A 19,609-nucleotide genomic window follows, 5' to 3' on the forward strand; every position below is an offset into this window, starting at 1 on the left:
TACTGAAATACAACCATCCTTCTGTAGAAACCAGATAATTAATGGAAGTTGCCCTCCCATGTAGATACTTAACTTGCTTTAACCCAAAAATCACGCCACCATTAGGTTTCTAAATAGACCCACTAAGAACCAGGTGGTCTTGATAAGACTCCATTTGAAATCAGATTTAGCGGAGACCAGGCTTTACCTAGGTGCTAAAGCAGGTGTTGAGTTCCCATTCAGCTCACACTGTAAAACAATTGAAGTGCTACCACTGCTCTGCTTCCAGAGCCTTAAAGGGACAGTATACTATAAAATTGTTTTTCCCTTAATGCATTTCCAATAACTTTATCAGATGCAGATTATAAAATGCATGAGATGTCCTTTAAGGCTTATTTGTGTATATGAATTAGCCGATTTTGTGTTTTGAAGCCGCAACCTAATAAAATGGGTTCAGCTTGTAGGTGTAATCCGATCTCATTACTTTATCACATTGTGTACATAAACCTGCCTCTATCTTATATATGTCCATAAGCCAATCACTAATACTTGGAGAAAACAAAACTTTATATCTTTAACCCACTGGGAGTGTAATTTCTTCTACTGCCTGTGTTAGCAGGTAAAGTGGATCATTGGGAACAAATTAAAGGGGAGACATTTTGACTAAACTGTCCCTTTAAGGACACATTTCAAATATGTAGCTTGAAGCCACAGTCATAGGGTTAGGATTGAAAGGTGCCCAGGGATATGGTTGCAAGGTGCCCAGTATATTAGCAGGATTTTCATTAAAATACTGGACACTTAGATGTCCATTTTAAAGTGAGTGTTAACTAAATGCAAAAGGTTTCCTGTGCATAAAGTGAGGGTTAAATCACTGCTGTTTGTGCGTTACCGTTAGACAAAGGTAAAATACTTAGTGTCACTGGTGGTCAAGGGGTGAAATGACAGCTCAATTGAGTTGGGGAGAAAGATTTATATGAATTTTTAATTAGATCCTTGTTTTGACAATTTTATGTTAAAAATAGCATGATCAGCCATTTCTACATTTTACTGAGTTTGTAACCTAACAGTTTTGTACCAGTAGCCGTTAGTATTTAAAATAATGCATCAGGGAGACAGTCAATATTGTGACCACTATTTTATTCATGCTTTTAAAGTAAAAATCTTAATACTGTGCTTTCCACGACACTTCCAGATTTTGACAGCAATTATAACGGCTATAATTACTCCTGCAACAGCTGATCCTCTGGCCCAGACTAAGGCAGTATAACCAGAATCCAAGGCTCCTGCAGAAGAAAGTCACATTAGACACAATATGGATTTTCACCAAAACATATATAAAACACAAACTCACCTTTTGTTATTGCTTTTGCCATGGTTGCAGAGATGAAATCCACAGGTCCTTCAGATGTCACTATGGTGGTCAAAGTTTTATCCATAGACAACTTTTCAGGGGCTCTCTCTGGGGGGGGGGGGGGAGGAAAGTTACAAGGATATACAGCTGCACACATTTTAGAAGAAAACCCAAGTTAAAGCAGTACATCTGAGTGCTTGCAGTTTAGAGAATTATACTTGCTTTTTCTCAGTGAACAAGTTCTTCTGCAGGAATCAGATGTGGATGGAACACACACAGAGGCACTGCAGTGGAAGTAGACCTTCAAGGGATTTAATAAAAATTATATATAATATTCAATTTTAAGTGTTTGCATTTATATTGCACTCCTTTGCCACTTAGCAATCTAGTTTTAGATTAAATGAAAGATAGTGTTTACCAATCCCCCAAGAGGAAGCTGGGTTATTTCATCCACAAACGTAAAAGTGCTGATGGAAAAGCGTTGGTAATGTGTTGGGTAAGGTATAGTTTGTGATTCAGCACCAACTGGTATCAGCTGTGTACGGTAATTATCTCCAGTAAATGGACAACTGCAGGGAAAAATTTAAATTTATATATAAAAATAGGGAACTTAAACAGTTAGAAATACGAGTTTATACAGACAAGCTGGCCATTTTTTGAGCTACCTTCTCTCCAAGACAGGCCACTGTGGCTGCTCATTGGCATTAGTAGATGGGGTAGCCCAGCATTCGTTTAGTAGCAGCACCAGGTTAGGGTCTGCTTTCCTCAGAATCCTGACCTCCAGGTAGACTGGCTCTCTCAGAACCTTCACCACAGGATAGTCTCCATCAACATAATATCTGGAAAAGGACTCATCTAGACAAGAGAAATATGAACAAGCATCTCATTGTCTGCTTTACTAACCCTCCATTACCAATTAAACAGGTTTGTCAGTAGGTTCTGCCATCTTGGATCAGGCTGTGTTTTATCCTTTCCAGATTAACAAACCTGTTTAATTGTATTTGAATTATTTCCCAAAAAGACAAGGATACATTAGAATACTTTAACATTAAGAGTATTAATGGATTAGTTTGCATGCAACAGTCATAAGCTTAAAATAAAATTCACAAGACATTAAACAGAATGTTATTTTACTAAAAAGTATTCATCTAACTTAGTGTAAACAAATCACTGTTTACAGTGGTCACCTTGAGCTATTCTCATCTCCAGGGACAAAGGTCCAGTGGTGGAGACAGGAGGTGGTGGCGGCAGAGTAACAACCTCAACTTGTAGTGGGATAACACTGGTTCTGGAATAGCTACAACGAACAGTCAACCTATTAAAATAAAGTATGTTAGTAGCAAACACTTTCCCCTAAACAGACTTAGCACATCATTTATGCAATACAACTTACTTCATTGTACTGTCTCTAGTGATGGATGCACCTTGCCAGTTTCTTACATCTCTTGTTGCTTCAAACGTGTTTTCATAAATCATATTACGATCGTCTACCTATTTGTGGGAAGAAAAAAAAAAAAAAAAAAAACCCACCCTTTGTCAACTTTTTTGCCAATTTATAAATTGGACACCTTTTGCAGCTAGAAATGCATCCACTAAAAGTGATAAAGTCCAAATTAATCTCAAGATTCAGATGGGGGGGTGATGTAATTTTAAACAACGTCCTAATTTACTTTTAGTAACAAATTTCCTTTGTTCTCTTTAAATTCTTATTTGAAAGCTAAACCTAGGTAGGGTCATATGCTAAATTTCTAAGCCATTAAAAGCCACCTCTTATATGAATGCATTTGACAATTGTTCACAGCTAGAGGGCCTTAGATAACTTTGTGCTCATGCATGTGATATTTATTAACATGAACTAAGAGTCAGTACTAATTGCCTGAAATGCAAGTCTGCATACTGCCTCCATATCTCAGATCTTTTGACAGAGGCTTAAAAGGGACATGAAACAATCTCTTGTGTCATGATTTAGAAAGACTAGGCAATTTTAAACAACTTTCTAATATTTTATTCATTCTCTTGATAGTCTTTGCTGAAAAGCATATCTAGATAGGCTCAGCAGCTGCCGATTGGTTGATGCACATAGATGCCTCATGTGATTGTCTCACCCATGCACATTGTGGTTTCTTCCACAAAGGATATCTAAAGAATGAAGCAAATTAGATAGTAGAAGTAAATTGGAATGTTAAAAATTGTACTCTCTGAAGCATGAAAGAATTTTTGCTTTTAGTGTCTTTTAAATGCAAGGTAATTAGGATAGAGATAGATTATATATATATATATATATATATATATGGGGTATGGTAAATAAAGGAATTATCTATCCTTTTAAAACACCATTTCTCATTTTACTATCCCTTCTAAGTTTGTAGCCATAGTACCCAACTAGTTTTTACCATATGAGAACTTCCACAAGATAAAGGAAATTGGAAGACAACGAAGAGGTTGTTCCTTGAAATTCTCATCCCACTGCAAGTAGCTGGGTCCACGGAAAGCACATTAACAGAATTCAAGATTAATGAAGGAACTGTTACATCCTTAGATATTGCAACCACAAGCTGGTTCTCAGCTGTGCACTGTGCAGTCACTAGAGGAAAGTGAAAGTTGTACAGTTACAGCAAATATAAACAAACATAAGTGTAAAAGAACTAGTCAGTTTGACTATGGGAAGTAACCCCCCCCCCCCCCCCCATATGTCAGGTTGTACTTTGTGTAACAGTATTGTTATGGCAGTTAAAGGGACACTGAACCCAATTAATTTTTTTTGTAATTCAGAAAGAGCATGCAATTTTAAGCAACTTTCTAATTTACTCCTATTATCAAATTTTCTTCATTCTCTTGCTATCATTGTTTAAAAAAAAAGAGAAGCTTTTTTGGTTTCAGTACTCTGGACAGCACATTTTTTATTGGTGGATGAATTTATCCACCAATCCGCAAGGACAACCCAGGTTCTTCACCAAAAATGGGCTGGCATCTAAACTTATATTCTTGCATTTCAAATAAAGAAAATTTGATAGTAGTAAATTAGAAAGTTGCTTAAAATTTCATGCTCTCTGAATCACGAAAGAAAGATTTTGGGTACAGTGTCCCTTTAACTGCCCAGATTACTAACCTTTGCTCCCAAAGTAACAAGGCATAGTAGCATCAAGGGGAGTGAAGCAGCAACCAAGACCTTCACAGAGCTCTCTGGATACAGGGGCAGTGGCACAGGACACCCTGTCTCCTAGCTGGATGGCAGAGCATACATCTGGACTGGGGGCATCCATCACTATGACAAGTGGAACAACATTACACCCAAATACCTAATCCATGCAAGTGCTTGTCTTAAATTTGTCAGTTGGGACCTCCAGTAATAATCTTACCGGCTATGATTGGGCATCTAAGTTCCCTTTTATTCTGCTGAGCATTTCCATTCTGTAAGGTCTCTTCAATAACAGTCATTAGATATTCTCCATCCTACAATTAGAAAATAGTTTGGATATAGAATATCTATATCTCCCAATCCCACTAAAACCAAACACATTTAGATCATTCTTTCATTATATGAAACTTAATCATTGTATGCAGACATGCTGTCCCTCCAAGCGCATGAAACACCAAATATATTTAATAATCCTAAAATGGAGGTTATTCCCAACCTCCCTCTAGTCATGGGTGCAGCAAAATTAAAATCTCACTACATGTCAGTTCTGGCATGCATTACACATGTGCAGCAACTCATTCAGATAGCTACTTATGGGTGCCACTGTTTTTGGGACCTATTTTTCAGACAGGTGCATGATTTAGTATTTAATGCCCCTTTAAGATAAGTGTCACTGCAACAAGCATGTGAACATCTTGTGTTTGAAAACATGTATTGGATATGTTATGTTCTATAGCAAGCCAAGATCTTTTAAAATAAAGAAAAATCTTGTCTGCTGCATTTTTTGCATAGCCAAGCTCCATCCATGACAGTGGAAATCTATACAAGGAATCTGTACACAAGACTAGACACTGGAAGATTAAACTGGGTTGGCTTTAGCAGATGACTGAACAATTAAGGAAAGGGATGTAGCAGGGATAACCCTGAGAAGTCTCTGGTTCATTTCCAGTTCTGCAGATTAGAAAAAACATATTTAGAGCCAAGTTACATGGGGGGGGGGGGGTGTAAGCTGTATTGCATAGTTACTGAACACACACGTTATGGAGCAGTGCCTAAGGAGGTCTGATTTTGCTTTCATATGGGGGAATAAGTCATTTAAATACAGCAGTATCAGTTGAATTGCTTATTGGTACCCTTCAGAAATTCATTATTATAATAGTTACCTCCTTGCTCACATAGCAGCCATCATATGAAGCACTAAATACCAGAGATCCATCAGATTTTTCCTCTACCCAGGTACCACAAGCTGAACTATTGCTGAAATCATGAGATGTTCCATTTTTATCTGGAGATTTAAAAAAAAAAAAAAAACTAAGTTAGATTCAAGGAAGCATCAAAAGGCCACAACGCCTCCAAACCGGCATTTATCCAGGGCTAGTTTGCAGAAATTATACTAGCATATTCACTCACAGAACTTAATTAAAGAGACATAATACCCTAGTTTTTTGTTTTTAAATTACTCAGCATGTATTTACAAAACTTAACAGCTTGCTTTGTTCTACTGGGAAACAGCTGCTAGATTGGTGGCTGCACATATGACTTGTCATCGACGCCCCCAATGTGTTCAGCTAGCTCCCAGTAGTGCATTGCAGCTCATTCAACACTTAGAGAATTTAGCTGCCAAGTTTAAAAAAATACACTGGTCCTTAAATGGTTAATCTGAGCATTGGCATACTGTCAGTAATGACATCTAGACCATGTTTGACATGCTGGGAAGGCTACAATAAGCATCTAAATTGAATAGCAGAAAGCTACACAACTTTGTCGCCAAGTCAGGACTCTTGATACTCTTAATTTTAGACCTTGAAGACTGCCTCTAATCTGAATGCATTTTGACCCCAGAGACCATTAGTACATTTTTTTCATAGATAACATTGAGCTCATGCACATGAAGTTACCCTAAAACGCAAGTCTGTCAAAATAACTGAAATAAGGGGGCATTTTGCAGAGGCTTGGATAATCCAAGGATATAGAGATATATATATATATATATATTTTTTTCTATAACAGTGTTGGTTATGCAAAGCTAGGGAATTGGTAATAAAGGGATTTTCTTTTTCAAAAATAAAAATTCTGTTGACTGTCCCTTTAACAAGGATGCACAAGAGCTTCTGGATATCAAGCCAGTGCTACTGAAGAGTCAATGAAAGGGAAGAGTGCAACTCCTAGTGCAGATCAGTCAGTAAAATGAGCACCCACTAGTAGCTACCAATTCAATGGATACTCACATAACATGAAGCACACTAAAGTGCAAATGTAGCAAGCTGGGTATATTATGGTGGCCCAGCGCACATAAACACCAAGGCTGTGATCTTGTTCCAAAAGCTGGTGGACCGTGAGTGAAGGACAGGAGACTCCAGTATATAAAAATTGTTTTATAATCCAAAAAGTTAAACAGTTCACAGATAAAATACAAAATGATATATCCGTAAAACACGTTACGCGTTTCTTGGCGCTAACCACGCTGTTTCCTCAGGCAGGTAGTAGGATCCAGCTGTTTTTCTGTATTAAATATATATTAAAAAAAAAAAAAAAAAAAAAAAAAAGTGCTGGTTCTGTTTTTGGATACAGAAGTGCCTGGATGTCTTTGTATGGAAAACACTCAAATTTGTGTGTATTTATCTAAATTAGGCATGGATCCAGCAAGATCCGGCTTTTACCCACACCCATATGACTGCCTCAGAGCCCAGAATCAGAGACAGTTGGGAAGTCTGCCCTACCCAAGTACTGCAGGTTTTGTGCATCTGACTAGTATTGTTTGAGCACAAAAACAAACAAACAAAAACCACCAAGGAAGTACTCTTGGTATCATTTGACAAATAAAGCATTTATGGTGACTCAGGAGCAGCAAGGCATGACTGGGAGCTAGCCAATTGTCAACAGCACATAGATACCTCTTGCCAATGTGTTTAGATAGGCCCAGTAGTTCAGCACTGAACAAATTTGAAACTAAGTAAATAGTTGTATTTGAATCATGAAAGGTTTTTTGAATTCCATCACCCTTTAAAAAAATAAAAAAAAAAAGAGATATTTGATCTATGCATCGAGTACCTTTAGAACAACAGGCTGAATTAGTATTACATTCAGTGTAGCTATAACTTGATTCAATTAACTTACCTAATATTGTCAGAGTAAAATAAGCATATTCATCTAAAGAGGGGATGAGAACATGTAAGCTGCTCAACCCACAATGTAAGTTTGAAAAATCATCCTCTCCAGAAGCCAAACACCATATCCCAACATTAAGCAGCACCACTGGAAGCCAAGAAATGAAACCCATTTTGGCAACAAAATCCAATACACCCCTCAGTCTAGGGCAGGTCTTTATACCATGTGGAGCATTATAAATGGGAGGGGCTTGTAATCACAGGTGTAAAACAGGCATTTTGGGTGCTCAGCTGGGTTAGAAGCCCATGCACCTGTTGTCATTATCAGTTATTCTAGTGATTAGGTGCAGCCTATTTTTAACCATTTGTAGTCTGAACTATTGATTTAACAAAATACACAGCATCTCCCTTGATATAATATTACTGCCCTTTATTTTCTGAATGGAGAAACATACGGTATATATACAGGGTTTTTTTTCTTTTAAATACACCTCTTGCTTTTGTTTAAACATTGTGCTTGTCCCACATCCCCTAGAGAGCAAATTTTGCAACCTTCAAATGCAGCAAATTAAATACAGGTAGCCAGTACACCATTTGCAGCAGATAGGTCACAGATTTGCATTTTTGCTTCTTTAGGAAATGTGGGACAAAGGACAAGTTTTTTTTTTAAAAAGCAAGAAGTGTTTAATGTCTGACCTTTTGTTATCCCGTTAAAGGGACATGAAACCCAAAAATGTTCTTTTATGATTAAGGTAGAACATACCATTTTAAACAACTTACCAGTTTACTTCTATTATCAAATTGGCTTCATTCTCTTGGTATCATTTGTAGAAGAAACAGCAATGCACTACTGGTTTATAACTGAAAACATGGGTGAGCCAATGACAATCAGTATATATATGCAGCCACCAATCAGCAGCTAGAACCTAGGTTCTTTGCTGCTCCTGAGCATACCTAAATAAACCTTTCAGCAAAGGATAACAAGAGAAGGAAGCAAATTAAATAATATAAGTAAATTGTAAAGTTTTTTTTAAATTGTATGATCTCTAGAGTTGCCACCTGTCCCTTAAAATACAGAACACTTATAAGTTACACATGCTGCAGGGAGGAATATGAATAGTGCTTTCCAGAAACACAATACATGTTCCTCCCTGCACACCCTGCAGCATGTGTAACTCATAAGTGTCCAGGAAAACATGGCTGAGGTGGCAACCCTAGCTCTGTCTAAATCATTAATGTCTTATTATGACTTTACTGTCCCTTTAAGTAAATACTGAAAAATTCCAACTGCAAACTCACACTAACCTTTTGCTGTTCATCAGCCCTATATTAACCCTTTCCTGCCAGGGCTAAAGTGTCTACATCGGAACAACTGTTCCGATGTAGACAAATTGAAATCACGCGATCATGCACATGATTGCGAGATTTCAATTATTGGATCGGGTCTGGGGGCATCACTATAACGCTAGCAACGCCCTCCAGACCGCAATCAATTACAGGAAGCACAGAAGGCTTCAGGACAGCCGTTGGCTATGACTTTCTATTCCGCCATAACTGCTCTAAAGCCCAGTGTAATTATGACGGAATAGAACGGCATAACTGCGTTAAAAGGTTAAAGGGATATGAAACTAAAACAATTTTTTTTTTTTATTTAGACAAAGGATAAAACAAAAATCCAATTTACTTCTTTTATCAAATTTGCTTCATTCCCATGGTATTCATTGATGAAGAGATACCTAGGTAGGTGTCTGGAGTACGACATGTCAAGATATAGTGCTGCAATCTGCTGCTCTTGCAAGTGGATAACATTCTTGAAAAGCTGCTGCCATAAAATGCTCCATACATGTGTATACTCTAAAACTTACGTCCCTGTTTTCAACAAGTGAACAGAAAAAAAAATTGATAATAGATGAATTTTAGAAAGTTGTTTAAAACTCCATGCTCTATTCGAATCATGAAATAAAAAAAATGGGTTTCATGTCCCTTTAAGTATATATATTTTTGTTAATAAGTATCCCCTTAAAGGCTAATATATTCACGGTACTCAGTGGGACAATGAAAGACACCATAATAAGGGCCAGATTATAAATGGAGTGCAATATATAACTTTAGCTGAAGCAATATTTGCGCTCCATCTTGTAATACCAGCGCACTTCCATCGACTCCAATAGGAGCCTCGTTCTGATGCCATCAAATTTGCCTATTTGCGGGTGTGCGATAATTTAGCACTCCACTTGTAACCTAGCCCTAAATGTTTTATAAAACAAGCAAATCATTAATGGTTGAAACCCTGATATATAAAAAAACAAAACAAAGCAATATGGCTTTGTCTTTTATATCACACAGTGGGCTCTGATGACCGCTGCTTGATAAATACTGACTGCAGGTTCTCCTGTGAGAACCTGCAGTCGTAGCGAGGTGAAGCCCTTGATAAATCGAGCCCTTTATGTGAATATTAAGCTTTTTTTTTATTCACTCATGCCTTGGTTGTTTTCACTAAAGCTCTATTAGCGCCACTGCTACTTAATAATTGAAGCGACTTATTAATTTTAGTTAATGTACCATTAAAGGGATATAAAACTCAAAATAAAATGGACATGAATGCATTTCAGTGTTTAAATAGAAGCATTTTTACTAAACATTATCACATTTTCATGAATAGCTTGTAAGGTAAACACCAAAAATAGTCAGTACGGCCCATCCATGTTCCTGTTTAATAAGTATATACAGTATATCTTGTGCATATACCTGCTCACTAAGGGCTAGATTACAAGTGGAGCACTAAATATCGCTTTTGTGAAAGCGATATTTGCGCTCTACTGAGTAACACCAGAGTGTAATGCTCGTGCGATATTTCCCTATCAGACCAAACTTGGCCAGTAGTCTTCTTATCCCAGTGTCAAGTGGATTCATGCCAGAGGAAGCACTCAGCTGCAATTAGGATCATCATCAGAGAGAGCTGGCGAGCGGCAAAGAGGTCATCGCTGAGCACCAGAAGCAGCCGCGCATCCATGGCAACAACCTCTGCGTCAATGGCAATGGCCATGACAAGTGAGGGAAGTGGTGGCCGGAACCGGAGCGGCATGACATAGCCTCCCACTCAAGGGTTCCCTCCGGGAACCAGAGTCAGTTTCAAGTGGTGAGTAGCATGGAACTTGGAGACCAAGGATGGAGCGTGCACATCACGGGCAGGAACCCAGGAACGCTCCGCCACAGAGTAACCTTTCCAGTGCACAAGGTATTGAAGATGCCTGCAAAAACAGCCCAATGGCACTACTGTACGTATGAGAGGGAATTGGCTGTAAAATCAGTTAACTACTTAGAGGTACTAGTCTGTACAATTAAAGTGTATGATAAGTTGTGTCGCCTTAGGTGCTATGTACTGGTAACAATTTATAGGAAAGCAGTACAAGACTGCAACAAAATGTACACCTGCAAATCACTCAAATTCCCTCAGTGAATAACTAGATCTTGCAAGTAACAAGTGGCGGATTCACACAATGAGAAAATTTAAAAAATAACTTTTATTAAGGCAAATGTTAAAATAATGGACAAAAATATATTAAAAGCACAGGAATGTCATCTAGGCCTAAAAAGTATATCAATATGGTATTGTGGTGGAAATAAAGGATCAGAATCAGTCAGATACACACTATACTGGTTCCTATTTAAAGGTTAATCAATGTTTATTATATAAATGACCTAGGTTGTGGATGTTAATCCATAGTCATAAATTTTATAATTCACTAGATAGTTCTACTATACATATGTTAGGTACCAGAAAATGCATAGATTGTCAGCTGATAAGCTTGGATGTTGTTAATTTTAACGGTACACGTAACAAATGATGAATATACCTATAAACTAGAAAAGTTTCTAGGTGCTAGAGAGTCTAAATTATAGTAATGTTGACATGGTTAGGATCACCATAACATGGAGTATATAATTTTTACAGTATAACAAAGAGTTAAATGTAGTTATTTTTACCCCGTTTCCCAGAGATCACTGTATATTATTGGCTAGATTACGAGTTTGGCGTTAGCCTTAAAAAGCAGCGTTAAGGGGTCCTAACGCTGCTTTTTAACGCCGCTGGTATTACAAGTTTGGCAGGTACAGGTGTACCGCTCACTTTTCCACCTTTTTGACTTTTCCATACCGCAAATCCCCTTACGTCAATTGCGTATCTTATCTTTTTAATTGGATTTTCCTAACGCTGGTATTACAAGTCTTGGAAGAAGTGAGCGGTACAGCCTCTACCTCCAAGACTCCTACCGCATATAAAAGTCAGTAGTTAAGAGTTTAATGGGCTAACGCCGGAACATAAAGCTCTTAACTAAAGTGCTAAAAAGTACACTAACACCCATAAACTACCTATTAACCCCTAAACCGAGGCCCCACCACATTGCAAACACTATAATCAAATTATTTAACCCCTAATCTGCCGACCGGACATCGGCGCCACCTACATTATACCTATGAACCCCTAATCTGCTGCCCCTAACTTCGCCGACACCTACATTATATTTATTAACCCCTAATCTGCTGCCCCCAACGTTGCCGCCACCTAACTACAATTATTAACCCCTAATCTGCCGACTGCACATTACTGCCACTATAATAAATGTATTAACCCCTAAACCGCCGCACTCCTGTAATTTAGTGGGGGGGGGTTTGTACTTTAGAAAAGTTTATTTAATTTTAATTAATTGTAGTTAATTTAGGGAATTAATTTAATTATAGTGTAGTGTTAAGTGTAATTGTAACTTAGGTTAGGTTTTATTTTACAGGTAAATTTGTTTTTATTATAGCTAGGTAGTTATTAAATAGTTAATAACTATTTAATAACTATTGTACCTAGTTAAAATAAATACAAAGTTGCCTGTAAAATAAAAATAAATCCTAAGAGATACAATGTAACTATTAGTTATATTGTAGCTATTTTAGGGTTTATTTTATAGGTAAGTATTTAGTTTTAAATAGCAATAATTTAGTTAATTGTAGTTATTTTATTTCGATTTATTTAAATTATATTTAAGTTAGGGGGGTGTTAGGGTTAGACTTAGGTTTAGGGGTTAATACATTTAATATAGTGGCGGCGACATGGGGGTGGCAGATTAGGGGTTAATAATTGTAGGTAGGTGGCGGCGATGTTAGGGCCGGCAGATTAGGGGTTAATAATATTTAACTAGTTTTTGTGAGGCGGTTTAGGGGTTAATATATAAATTAAAGTGGTGGCGATGTCCGGTTCGGCAGATTAGGGGTTAAAAATGTTATTATAGTGTTTGCGGTGTGGGGGGGGGGGCTCGGTTTAGGGGTTAATAGGTAGTTTATGGGTGTTAGTGTACTTTTTAGCACTTTAGTTAAGAGTTTTATGCTACGGCATTAGCCAACAAAACTCTTAACTACTGACTTTCAAATGCGTTAGGGATCTTGGAGGTAGAGGGTGTACCGCTCACTTTTAGGAAGACTCGTAATACCGGCGTTAGGAAAATCCCATTGAAAATATAGGATACGCAATTGACGTAAGTGGATTTGCAGTATTTTCGAGTCGCGAAAAAAAAGTGAGTGGTACACCTGTACCTGCAAGACTTGTAATACCAGCGGACGTTAAAAAGCAGCGTTGGGACCTCTCAACGCTGCTTTTTAACCCTAACCCAAGACTCGTAATCTAGGCGATTGTGTCTTTGTTTTTATAGTATACACTTGCTACCAGTACAAGGAGTTATCAGTGAATATATTCAGCTAGAGTTTCAGAACGTAGTCAGCCACATATAATAGGAGCCAATCCCATAGTGGAATTTAATATGTTCTGTGTTTATCTATCAGATAATTTTAGGATTTTTGTTTACTTAAACTTATTCCTCATGTGGGTCTCGTGTACAACTATATATTGAACTCAATTTACCAGAATGTGATGGTATAAATTATGTTGCTTGTAATCCCTCATAAACTCTGGTAGCTCTGTATTCTTATTGTGTTTGGTATATAATAGACACAGTATCGTTTTGCTGCACAACTGTTACTAATTAGGTAATGGGTGTAGCGTTAATACCTTGTGCATTTATGTTAAGATACAACCCGTGTTAGCATTAAATAAGTACCAGTAATGTTGCACAGCGGATTTGAGAATCACTTTACTCTTATTGTCAAGCGGTATTTAAATTCTATATATGCATGTGCACAGGGATATCTTATTATCTTGTTACTTTTAAAAGTTTCAATTGAAACAGATATAGTGTAGATTAAATGATAGCTATAGGGTCCTATAACCTGTGCATTCAGATTCAAATATGCCACTGGTAACGGTACCTCTTATGGTAAGGTTTATCTATTAATATAGGTGTGTTAAATGTAAAACTATAGGTATTTTAGTTTATCACCATATTGTTTTAACAAATAAAGATTAATCAAATGGTATCAAGATTAATTCTGCTATAAGTCCACCATATAACATAAAGAGGATAAAGGGATCGCCATTTATCTATCTTTCTATTTGGTTGGTTTCGGCTGAAAGATAAATGTCCCAAATTTAGAATAAGTAGGCGATTAAATGAAGTTGTTTTAAGCTAGATTCCTGCAAACATTTAAAAAGTGGAGTGAGAGCCCATTAACTCCCCAACCTCCCTGACATGTTTCGCCGACTAACTCAGCTTTTTCAAAGGGTTTCGGCAATGCCGTAGTGGCGGGTATTCATCACATTGGGGCTCCGCCCATTATCATGACGACAACAACTTGACTCCAATTAGATTCATGATAATGTTGTTTATATGTCCGTGATAGCTACTATGGATATGAGGAATTCCCTACAATAATTTATAAGTAAGTATATTACACTTCAACTGTAGGTTAAAAGTTAAATGGTTCAAATATTGTGGAGATCACATAACTAGATTTGCGTAAAATGATAAAGGTTATGCTCATGTATCAGATAAAGGTAGATCATGAATTTAAAGTATTAAATTTGGGATGCCATTTCAGAAATAATATATATATATATATATATATATATATATATATATATATATATATATATATATATATATATATATATATATATATATGTATATTTGTGACAAGACATATGTCTGATCAGTGTTAAGAGATATATGTGTTTATAACGGATGTTTGCTCAAGGATTAACACAAATAATACTATTAGATTTTAATAAACAATAATAAATTATTATATATATTACAATAGTAGATTGACCCGATAAGATACCTTAAAATTGTTCTTAAAAACTGATTCACCTCTTTAATCTACTGCATCTATGGTTCTAACAGTATGGACACAATACGATATGTTGAATTTGAAAGTATATTTATCCATTTATATATATATATATATATATATATATATATATATATATATATATATATATATATATATACAGCATAGGTATCTGTATAATCCAAATTGAGGTAAATGTGCCTACTAATATTTTGAAAGATATTATGGGGGGTATTGAGTTTCCTTGTGATAGAACAAAGAGATATAGTATGTGTGAAAAACGTGACATAAATTATAAATTTACTTAATAGTACAAATAAAGTGAGCAAATTACTCTTGGATTTTTATTCATTTTTACCCTTGTGTAAGGATTGTGATTGCATATGAGGCGTGAGTGACGAGTAAAATATACCTGATATAAGTGTTGGTATATTAATACCAGTGTGATAATAATTGCCCACTATTAATCTAAAGGCAATAGTTCAACGTGGTGATCCATGTTAGCTAAAATAATTACCGTTTTAGATAAATCTAGTACTGTCAATATTCTAGGTGGAAATAAACTCATGTGAGGTGAAACATAAAAAGATTTTATAGGCAAATAAATTAGTGAAAAAAGGGGGTGTAGGAAAAAAGGACATTTAAATTGTATATATCCCTAAGAGGTTACAGTATCCTTAACATTAGTGACTACGGTCAATCTGCATATTGTGTGATTATATATTGCTTAGTTCTAAATATAAGATGTTGAATAATAGATTTATAATTTATGAGTTATCTGAAGATTCTATGGAGCACATATGTTTATCAGGACCAAAGGACCCATAATATTAGTGATCTATATCTAAGAAAGACTTTCATTTTGTTTGGGTTCTATTGACTCTGTTAGTAACATTTATACTCATTGTTAGATTTCATTCCAATTTATAATATTAAGAGGAGGGATATATCTTAATCATAGTCCCAAACTGACTTTATACCTCTCTAATGAGCAATGTTTACATTATAATATTTCATATACTTTTTCTGCAATAGTCATATATATCCAGCACAGGGAATGTTTTAAGGTATGCCAGCGTCCAGGTTCCTGCCAGAACCCACAGATACAAATGTAGAAAAAATGAAGCAGCACCACCAAACAGCGTTTCTTCAAGGTGTTTTATTCAGCTTGAGGAGTAGCCAGACCCAATAAAGTTAAACAACAACGTTTCGGACACAGTCCTTAGTCATGTATGGCTAAACTATACACATAATCATCTTTAAATACCCTCCTAGCCCCACCCACACACCTGTGAAGTTTGTACATTCAAAATTAACCCCTTACATACCACTCAAGGTACACAGGTAATTATCAGCAAAAAACATTTCAGTAATTTTCAGGTGAAACACACCAACCTTATATATATTAAAGTATAGTTAAATATACATACATATATCAAGTAAATTAGCAGAACAGAATCCATAATCATCTGTAACAAAAGAGAAAAGAAAGAAATTAAGAAACATTGTATCCAATAATATTTAAAGGCATACAGATAGGTCAAAATCCCTATTCATCCCATTAGGGTGTAATGTCCCCAACTTATTAATCCAGAACATTTCTCTACTCTTAAGGATTTTGGCTCTATCCCCACCCCTTCTAGGAACTGGCACATGCTCTATCACTTGAAATCTTAACTGATTAAGGTTATGTCCAGCAGACAAAAAATGGCACGCTACAGGGGCATCAAGTTTTTTTGTCCTAATACTGCTTTTATGTTGAACCATACGTTCACGGACACTACGGGTGGTCTCTCCGACGTACCCCAATCCACAGGGACATTTAATCAAGTAAACCACATATTCTGTTTTGCATGGAAAATAATCCTTAATAGAAAACATATATCCAGTCCTAGGATGACTAAAGGTGGGGCCTTTAATTATGTTGTTGCAGTTAGAGCAACCAAGGCATGGGAAATTCCCCCAATTTTTCTTGCCTATATAGCTCTGCACCCCCCTCTTTTTAAGGGGGCCAATATCTGCTCTGACAAGTGAATCTTTAAAATTTCTACCTCTTTTGTAGGCCGGCATAAAGGGTTTAGAAAACTCCAAAACATCAGATTCACAGGTCTGTAACACATGCCAATGCTTTAATAAAATTTTCTGAACCTTTAAACTTAAAGGGGAATATTGGCTAACAAAAACCAATCTATCAGATTTTTCTGTCCCCTTTGTCTCTCTTTTCTCATTATTCTTTTTAGTTAACAGGGATTGTCTAGTTGTGGCAAGAGCATACTCAAGTTCTGATTCAATTCATTCCTTAGGGTAACCCCTTGCTAAAAACCGATCCCCCATCTCTCTCAATCTTAATTTGGCCAAATTTTCATCAGACACAATCCTTCTGACCCGAAGGAATTGGCTTCTAGGTAAAGATTTGAGAAGAGATGGAGGGTGGGCACTGGTATAGTGGAGGAGGGTGTTACAGTCTGTTTCTTTTTTATATAAATCCACAGATAAGCCCTGTAGAGTTTTTGATACTCGAGTATCCAGAAAGACCACACTCTCCTCACTCCACACCAGTTTGAATTTAATTCTAGTTGTAGCAGAATTTAAATCATTAATAAATTTCTCAAGGGTTCCAATGTCGCCCAACCACACACCAAAAACATCATCTATATAGCGCCACCATGTGGCACCATATAGTAAAAACAATGGATGATTATAATATTCCTCAAAGATATTCATATAGATATTTGCGTATGTGGGGGCGACATTGGAACCCATGGCAGTCCCTTAGAGTTGTAGGTAATAGTTCAACGTGGTGATCCATGTTAGCTAAAATAATTACCGTTTTAGATAAATCTAGTACTGTCAATATTCTAGGTGGAAATAAACTCATGTGAGGTGAAACATAAAAAGATTTTATAGGCAAATAAATTAGTGAAAAAAGGGGGTGTAGGAAAAAAGGACATTTAAATTGTATATATCCCTAAGAGGTTACAGTATCCTTAACATTAGTGACTACGGTCAATCTGCATATTGTGTGATTATATATTGCTTAGTTCTAAATATAAGATGTTGAATAATAGATTTATAATTTATGAGTTATCTGAAGATTCTATGGAGCACATATGTTTATCAGGACCAAAGGACCCATAATATTAGTGATCTATATCTAAGAAAGACTTTCATTTTGTTTGGGTTCTATTGACTCTGTTAGTAACATTTATACTCATTGTTAGATTTCATTCCAATTTATAATATTAAGAGGAGGGATATATCTTAATCATAGTCCCAAACTGACTTTATACCTCTCTAATGAGCAATGTTTACATTATAATATTTCATATACTTTTTCTGCATAATCAGGATGTTAGCAGATTATGTGGTTTTGTTGTATATCAGCATAATAATATAATTTTCTACTCAGATCTCATGAGAGAATATGATCAGATTTGTATGCTGTTCATTATAAATATGAAAAGTAATTATTATGTTCATTGGGTTGGAGGAAAATCCATCTGCTTTCACATTGTAGTAGGGTTTTAGTTATATCTCCACCACTTATGCCAATATTAATCTTTTGATGTCAAATTCCCAACTTTACTTTGATGGTATTTGAGGAAATGATGGGCTACAGAGGTGATATTTTTGTGTTTTTGGAAATCACTTGCAGGATTTTTAATGTTACGCAGATGCTCCTGTAGGCGTGTGCGCAGTTTACGTGTAGTCATGCCTATTTAGATCTTTGGGCAATTGCACTGAATCATATAAATCACGCCTGATGTATTGCAGCTTATATAGGATTTAATATTATTTGCTTTGCCGAATCTATCAAAAACTTGTCTAGTTTTCCCGCATGTGTCTACAGCTACAGCATGTACTGCAAGGGTATAAGCCTTGAGCAGCCCTTGTATTAGATTTTTTCTTCTTATCACAGAAATGGCTGGGGCTTACAATATCTTTCAAATTTCTGCATCTTCTGTAGCTCACCTCTACTTTGTTACCCAATATCCTTTTTAATGTTATGTTGGATTGTAGGATTTTCCAGTGCTTATTGATTACATTTATTACTTTATGACTATATGAATTATAAGTCAGAATTAATCTGGTTTTACCATCTGATTTACGGCACTTGGGTTTGAGTAGCTCCTTTCTTGGGGTTAGCCGATCTCTTGTTTTAGCTTTCTTGATAGAGGTTTTACTGTATCCCCATTTTAGTAATCTCTCCTGTAATTCTTGTGCTCTGGTATTGAACAGATTATCTTCAGAACAATTATGTTTTGTTCTCAGAAATTCCCCTATTGGTAGGGACTTGATGGTACTTGGTGCATGGGCGTGCTGTATAACAGGGTGTTAGTGGCTGTTGTTTTTCTGAATAGATCAGTCCCAAGTTGGCCATTCTGCTTTTTGAAGATTCTCAGATATAGAAATGGTACCTCTGTCTGACTAGTATGGTAAGTAAGTTTGATATTGCACTCATTATTATTGAGTATCTTTAAGAACTCTTCCAACTTGTTCTTGGGACCCTCCCATATGAATAGAAAATTGTCTATATATCTCAGCCATATGGGTATGTGCTGAGAATATTCATCATGAGTGTCAGAAAAAAACTATAGTTTGTTCCCACCAACCTAGAAATAGATTTGCATAGGTTGGTGCACAGGCTGTGCCCATTGCAGTGCCCCTGGTTTGAAGATAATATCTGTTGTTGAAAATAAAGAAATTTTTCTTTAATACAAATTCCAGCAATTGTAATACAAATTCATTGTTGTTTTCATCTTCCTCAGGAGCAATATCTAAGAAATGTTTAACAGCTTT

The 19,609-nt window shown here is 36.3% G+C and overlaps 2 protein-coding genes across 2 annotated transcripts in view; one reads left to right on the forward strand and one right to left on the reverse strand.

The window, feature by feature from the left end:
* The window catches only part of LOC128662407 (platelet-derived growth factor receptor-like protein), a 101,225-nt gene that overhangs the window by 10,305 nt on the left and 71,311 nt on the right, over positions 1-19,609 (forward strand). The gene's annotated exons all lie outside the window — the stretch shown is intronic.
* LOC128664847 (zona pellucida sperm-binding protein 4-like) lies at positions 1,123-18,522 on the reverse strand. Its single transcript, XM_053719649.1, has 12 exons — positions 18,396-18,522; positions 5,636-5,757; positions 4,693-4,786; positions 4,443-4,598; positions 3,727-3,917; positions 2,727-2,824; positions 2,521-2,648; positions 1,999-2,188; positions 1,752-1,902; positions 1,556-1,634; positions 1,334-1,441; positions 1,123-1,265 (listed from the first exon to the last, which is right to left on the reverse strand). Exons 1-12 carry the CDS (start codon positions 18,520-18,522, stop codon positions 1,123-1,125), a joined length of 1,587 nt encoding a protein of 528 aa, XP_053575624.1.

The sequence above is a fragment of the Bombina bombina genome, chromosome 6, assembly GCF_027579735.1.
Source record: "Bombina bombina isolate aBomBom1 chromosome 6, aBomBom1.pri, whole genome shotgun sequence".
Lineage (NCBI taxonomy): Eukaryota > Metazoa > Chordata > Amphibia > Anura > Bombinatoridae > Bombina > Bombina bombina.

Bases quoted from the DNA above. Each gene is read 5' to 3' on its own strand.
- LOC128664847 (XM_053719649.1), bottom strand. From the start codon at position 18,522: ATGACTACACGTAAACTGCGCACACGCCTACAGGAGCATCTGCGTAAC. The intron at 5,758-18,395 runs GTAAAGTTGGGA...TTAAATCTCCAG, and splicing joins TTTCCTCAAATACCATCAAA to ATAAAAATGGAACATCTCAT. The intron at 4,599-4,692 runs GTAAGATTATTA...CACTTGTCATAG, and splicing joins TAGATGCCCAATCATAGCCG to TGATGGATGCCCCCAGTCCA.